The sequence below is a fragment of the Buceros rhinoceros genome, unplaced genomic scaffold (genome assembly GCF_000710305.1).
Source record: "Buceros rhinoceros silvestris isolate BGI_N320 unplaced genomic scaffold, ASM71030v1 scaffold11773, whole genome shotgun sequence".
In the NCBI taxonomy this organism is placed as follows: Eukaryota; Metazoa; Chordata; class Aves; order Bucerotiformes; family Bucerotidae; genus Buceros; species Buceros rhinoceros.
Genome location: NW_010405522.1, coordinates 29,453 through 36,321, shown reverse-complemented (window position 1 = coordinate 36,321; position 6,869 = coordinate 29,453). Strand labels below are relative to the sequence as shown.

The window sequence follows — 6,869 nt, the reverse complement described above, 5'->3', positions numbered from 1 at the left end:
AGGAAAATAGCGTTCTTGATGCCAACTGAAAGCTAGTGTCCCAAGCTTCTGCCTTCGAGGCTAAAAGAACCTGTCAGTCTCAAGGAGTATGCAGGAGCTTTCAACGTTCTTACAATTGCATCAATTTAAAAAGTCATCTAATATTTACAGATTGTCTTCTGCATTTAAGTTGGTTATACTACTGAGTAATACATCATTTAAAATCCCTCCTGAAAGGGAAAAAGGACAAGAAGCTGCTAAGTTGACACTTAGGGCAGTGCCTTTGAGGTTGCAAGAAAACTCCAAGGATTGCAAGGGAACATGAGTTGTCAGTGAATGGAACTGTGTTTATTTTTAACTGGTTCATTCCTGAAGGCTTTCTGTATAGCCACATGGACATGTAACTATATGAAATGAATTTTAATGCTGCACCATAGTTCTGTGAGAAGAGCAAACACTGGTTTGTGCCAGAACTATGTCCAGAAAGCAAAGAGTATTTTCAAGCATCTGTTGTAAGCTTTAAGGATAGAGCTGTTTTAAGGCATGGGATGCATGAGGGAAAAGTGGGTTGTCAGACATTCACCAAGAACCGGAATTTCAAGTCTGTGTTTTGTAAGGCGTATCTTAAATTATTTAAGGCTATAGGCCCCTTTACAATACACTCAGTCTATGATTTGCCTACGTAACTGTCAATTTATGTTACTTGAGTAACAAATGTAGCTTAATCTTAATATGTTTGTGTCTTGGTGTTGCAGTTAGAATTAGTGTCTCATCCCACTTCTTGACCGATAAGCACATTGGCTCTTGACCTGCATGTTTTTTTCAGCTGCGCTGCTGTGGTATCCACAACTACTCAGACTGGGAGAATACTGTCTGGTTCAAACAAACTAAAAATAACAGCGTGCCGCTTAGTTGTTGCAAAGCAGCCCTCAGCAACTGTACTGGCAGTTTGACCCGCCCAATGGACCTGTATTCTGAGGTAAGACAAAGTATGGGCTTCTGTAGCCATGTGCTTCTGCTGACAATTTTTAAATTTTCTTTTTAGTGGGAGTGTGAAGTCTTGGATGTATTTGCTTTAATAGCAGATAAATACGATTTCTAGAGGAGAAAAAACTCTCCTTTTTTCATCTGTGATATACTAAGTAATGACTTTTTTTAGTGTTTGTATTATCTTTCTGCCTCCTTTGATGTTTTGGGGGGTTTTGGTGTGCCTAAATGTGGTTGCCAGATGGATATGTAAGAAATCTGCTTTTTTCAGGGATGTGAGGCTCTGGTTGTAAAGAAGCTTCAAGAGATCATGATGTACGTTATCTGGGCAGCACTAGCATTTGCCGCTATTCAGGTAAGTGTTCTTTAGCAGTAAACTCTGTCTCAAATGAGAGTACACTGCTGTCCAGGTTATTACAGGCGTGCACAAGGTGATGATGGCTTTAGTCCCTACTTGGTTTGGGGGATAAGTGTGCATCAGTCAAAAGGATCTAAACTAGCACAGAACTTCTCAACCATGAATGGTCTAAAAACTGCTGTGATGTGGATATATATTCTGTTAGATTTTTAAGATAGCTGAACAGTCAGTGTTAAATGCAGTTGTCTACTAGAATGTAAGTGGAAAATTATTTTTGAAAACTAATTGTCTAAAGTATTTAGTATCATGAATGTGCTCTGATGGCATTTAACACTTGAAGAATTTACCCAGTATTTAATTTTTCAGCTTTAAAATGGATAGATCATACTTCATGCTATTTTAGAGGTACATCAGCTTAACTTTGTGACATACAAATAATTAATGTCAAGACCACCCAGGGTATACACGAGAGTTTTTGATAGCATACTCTGCTCTTGTTCAGCTGAGCTTTGCATCGTGTCGTTAAGATTTCTTGACTTCTGGACTTAAGCAAAAAAAAAAAAGGTTCTAAACTGGACACCCTGCCTACTTGAGCACTGGCTGTCTCCCACATGAACTGTACTTTTTATGACCAGGGTAACTGGAACAATTAATTCAGGAAATAGACTAATGTGTATCTCGGTATTTCTGTAGATTTTTTTTGAAGACTAGGGCCAGCTTTTAAACATATCTGCAAAATTGAAATTTTGAATGCTTATCAGTTTGGCACAGGCTAAAATAACGTCATTAATGTACTAAGCCTACCAATGTTATTGTCTCTGGGAAATGTACATTTGCTGAACCCTAAGAGAACTTGGATAGTGATTTCAAAGTTACTTTTGTGCCCTTAATAGCATTTGAGTTCAGAAAACATTGTACCTGTTGACTCAGGCAGTTCAGGCACTTTTTGTTTCGAAAAAGCAGCCTTTGAGCTGGATTGTATGTTCTCTGCAAAACAGTCTTGTGAATACAGGATTAAATGTCTAGTTCAGTGCTGCAAGGATACGCTCATATTTAACACTGTATACAGTGACACTGTTGAACTGTCCAGAACCAGATTACTTCAGCCATGGAACTTTTAAATTTAGTGAGATCTGTGCTTGGCCTTCTGAAGGAAGGTGTTTTCTTAACTGCCAGTCTTAAAACTAACTGTTAAAGCTGTATTTAGTCTGAACATTGAAATAGATTTGCAGTGTAAATGAAGGTATTTACTACAGCCACGATTACTGTGGCACATTCTGTAGAGAAATGTGTGTAATGAGGCTGGGTTTGTATGTTGATTAACAGCTCTGCCCCAAAATGCAGGGCACAGTTATTCTGTGGAATGGGCCAGAATTTTTGACACGTGCTTGCAGTGGAAATGTGGCTGCTTGCATCCTTCTGTTATTCCTGGCTCACCAATTTTAGGCACGCATGTTAGTTCTATCTTTTCTGCAGTGGGTGCTCTTCAATTTGTCTTGACGTGTCAGCAGTCAAACTCCTGGCAAAAACTACGTATCGGTTGTCAAGAAAAAAAGAACATCAAAGGAATTTCTTTGCTAGTGCGGCAGTATAGCATTTTGAAATTTTTTTTCTTGAAATTTAAAGAAGCCTATGTGATACCTGTTTAGAAAGTGAATAAAGGTAAATATAGAGTACAAAGTGTTGGGAATACCCTCAATTTCTGTCTAGCAGTATTCACTGAGTGGTTAATACATATCAGTGTATCGAGTCATTGTTGTATCTTTTCTTTACAGTTCAAATGGTTGTAAATTCACCTGTTTTAAAAAGGCATTGATTTAATTCAAGTTGATACTAAACAGTATTCAAACTCTTCTATTATTTATCTCCTGCCACTTAAGAGGATGTCACAACTTACATCTTATTTATAACAGAGTTTTAGTACATTCCTGATTCTTTGCAGAATATTCTGTGGACTAATTGAAATGGGGGTAAGAATGTAAACTTCAGCAAGCGACCTGTAACCTAGGTCACGTCCTGTAAACTTGGAGGAGTAATTCTGTTTTCCCTACCTCTTGGTGAATTTTACTACCTTTCCTCTATTCCATAGAGTCCACACTGGAGTGTTATTTCTTCTGTTACGCAGTAAGACTGTGCAGACCTCCTCTGATAGCTCATATTGAACAAATGTAGCCTTCAGTACTTTCCTTAAAATGAAAAGCCTGAAAGGAGAAGTAGTTTTGCAAGGCTTGGAAACTGTGCAAAGCTTGGTCTTTTCTGCATAGAAGTAATTTTTGGTCTGTTCGTGTTTCAGTTACCATGGGGAACTCCCCATGTGCAATAAATACCTGGTCTCAACCACAGCGACAGCACAGAACTATTAATAAACAGGAGGCAAAGGGAAGGGAGCACAGGCGTTGCAGTGCAGAAGTGCTGGGTGATTAGCTGCAGAATTCGTTCTTAAAGAGCTTTTGGAGTTAGTGACCATTTACTCTGTGTGTGAGTGTGTGTGTGTGTGTGTGTATATATACACAGCCAGTGAGCTTTTTAATACCGAAAGAAAAAAGCAAACAGATTTGGTGAGAGCAAATTGAATGTAGTTACTGCTAGCAGGCATTTTAGAAAAAAACACACACAAAAACAAACCAAACACACAAAAAACCCCAAAACAAACCTTCTGACTGCAGATGTGTCTAAACTTTTCTGAAGGTTGGAGAGGAGGATGCATGGATCCTTCCTCAGCACAGGTTTCTGAAATATTTTTGTTTACAATGTTAAGTAGCTGCTGAAGAGAAACAGAATTATATGCCTTAGAAAAAGTTGTGGAGGTGCTAACATATTTTAAAAAATCATGTACTAAATGTCTGTAGAGAAGGTTGAAATGTGGGGATTACTTCTGTGTTTACAGTAGATTGTAGGAACATGCTCATTGACCTCCTAAAGGTGGTATAAATAGTAATTCAAAAGTGGATTACGTGAGTTCTTATCACAGTACCTTATTTAGATTTTACAAAACTCTGTATAAATTGAATGCCTAGGATTAGCTTTGTGTGAATAAATGTGTGGTTTTTTATTTATTTGAAACACATGGTTAGAGTGGATTAGAGCAAACGACTAACGGAGGTGTTTTTCTGCAACACGCTCTTTGTTTTCTCCTTGTTTTGAACAGGGAAAAAGCTGAAGTCTCTTGCAGTACTGCAGTACTTGTGGGCTGTGTGCCTTCTCCAGAGTTCTGTAGCTACTGGCAACCACTTTATATAAACTCTCCATCTCACAAGTCTAAATTCGAGTTTTGTTAATCATAGATATTATCTCCTCATTTAGAAGGGCTCTTTCCATGAAGAGTCGTTCTGTCATGTAATTCTGTTTTTTATCAATATAAAATATTTGGAAGACAGATCTGTGATCTGGAACCACCCAAGTGCTGATGGAAGGTGAAGAAAAGTGCTGTTTTCACCCACAGCCTGAAGTGCCGTGTCCTAGGTTACTCTCCATATGCTTTTTTGAACTCAGCTGGTTTCTGCTGTAGGTCTAAAGCAGATAATGCACTACAGACAAAGAACGTTATCAATCTTTACAGCTTGTTCCTTTCCAGGAACTTAAAAGCTCATACTAGAATGGCATCGTGCCTCTTTTTAATCACTGCTTATTTAGACTTGGAATGTTTAAAACATTCTCTCTTCAGTCTTTCAGCAGACTTGAGCACTATGGTGCATGTACCATCAGTGATTTTTAAAACTTGTTACACATGTAAGGCTTCCATCAGACTTTATTGAAAAAAGTAATTCTCTCTGTCCAAGTTCTGTTTTCACTGGGTTTTTGCTGTGTCAATAAAGAATCTTTACACTTGGTTTTCTGCTCACCCATTTAATTCTCCATCCAAGTTTTTTTGGGGGTGGATTTTTTTAAAAAAAAAAAAAAACAACTTACCTTACGGGTTATGCTTTATAATCCAGAGCTATGACAGAAGCTTCATGAAGTATTTGCATCTCTGAATAAACTTCTGTGCATATGACCAAATCAATACCATCTCTTACTGGCCTGGAAGCTATTGCCAGTTACTGTAGATCACAGAACACAGCACTATACCTGATTTTTTTTTTTTTAATAGCTGCAGTCTTCTACCTTCAGTAAACTTGCAACTTCTGTAAAATATCATTCCCTACATCCCTGATGATGTTCATCTGATGTAAGTCTTGTAAATGTGTACAAGGTGATCAAACCTTAAATTCCTGGCAAACTTGCCAGTGCAGTCATGGTACTACAAATTTTAACAGCAGGAAAATGTCTAAAAGAGAATAATTCACATTGGACTTCAGCTTCCTCATAAGACATGTTAATGAAGATTGAGCATTTGGAAGAGATTTCAGTGCCAAAGCAGGTTCATAAAACTCTGAAGTTTTGCTCTTTTTTGTCGTGGCAATTAGAGGCTAATGTCTTTTAATTTCACTTTGCTTTTTCATACTAGGTACAGTATCTAAATCTGTATCTTTCATAAAGTCATAATTTTTTCACCTGAGTTGTTGAGGCAGAATACAAGCAGCTGAGCAAAACAACTTCTGTTAAAGATTTCCAAGACAGTCTTGCAAGAAAATAAGGCTGGAGTTTGTGGCCCTTGTCTTTTGCAGCAGGAAATGAAGCCTTTTCAGGAATAGTGCATTTGTTGCCGTTTACCTGACAGACAACTACGATCTTGCATGCCGACAATTTCAATGCTGAGGTTAAGTATCTTGAAGTACCTTTTTTGTACTCAGCTTGTTTTCTTCTTTTTTTCTCCATAGCTTCTGGGCATGTTGTGTGCCTGTATAGTTCTATGTAGGAGGAGTCGGGATCCTGCCTACGAACTCCTCATCACTGGTGGAACCTACGCCTAGAAGAGAATGCGAACACGCAGTCCAATCTTATCTCACTCGTGTGGAAGGTGACTGGGCCAGGTCTACTGCAATAGCTTTCTTGCCTAAGCTTAGTCAAAGTGCACCTTTCACAGAGGACAGCTGTACTGTACACTGGTGACGGGCGAAACAACTCAGCTTTACACACTCCCATATAATTACCTGTGACTTTCACTGTTTTAGCCAGCTATTCATGTATCTCAATGTTTTAGTATATTAGTGAACTTTCTAATTTCAGAGCCATTTGCAAGTTGAGTGTAACTGGGTTGATATGGAAGTCAAAGGACGTGTGCCTACTGTGGTAGCTTGCCTCTGAGCATTAACTGGCTGATTCTTGCATAGAGAGGATTTCTTAAACCTTCACTACATGGAACTCTTTTGGCCAAAGTTGTACAAAGGAAGCCAGCTGTATTTAATTTGAGAAACTATTTTAATCTTGCCCCTCACCAGTGTTACTTTTTAAAAAAAGTGAAGTCCAGTACACTTTATATATGAAATTGTAAAGAAAAAAAAAAAGACTAACCAAAATTGTAGGGTCATGTGACTGCAGTTTTGACCTTCAGAGATCAAACTTTTCAGACATTAGTGGTTTAAAGTACAAGCTGGCTTTTCAGGAGTATAATGTATGCACTACTGTTCTATAATGAAATATTTCATTTTTCTATGAAGAGCGG

The 6,869-nt window shown here is 38.1% G+C and overlaps 1 protein-coding gene across 1 annotated transcript in view; it reads left to right on the top strand.

Annotated features, from left to right (window-relative positions):
• Nucleotides 1-6,868, top strand: part of TSPAN3 (tetraspanin 3) — a 17,540-nt gene extending 10,672 nt beyond the window's left edge. The window contains exons 5-7 of the mRNA XM_010133773.1: nucleotides 806-958; nucleotides 1,238-1,321; nucleotides 6,085-6,868. Of these exons, the coding sequence (XP_010132075.1) occupies nucleotides 806-958; nucleotides 1,238-1,321; nucleotides 6,085-6,177 (330 nt within the window). The 3' untranslated portion in view covers nucleotides 6,178-6,868. The remainder of the gene's footprint in view (nucleotides 1-805; nucleotides 959-1,237; nucleotides 1,322-6,084) is intronic.
• The last annotated feature ends 1 nt before the right edge of the window (nucleotide 6,869 follows it).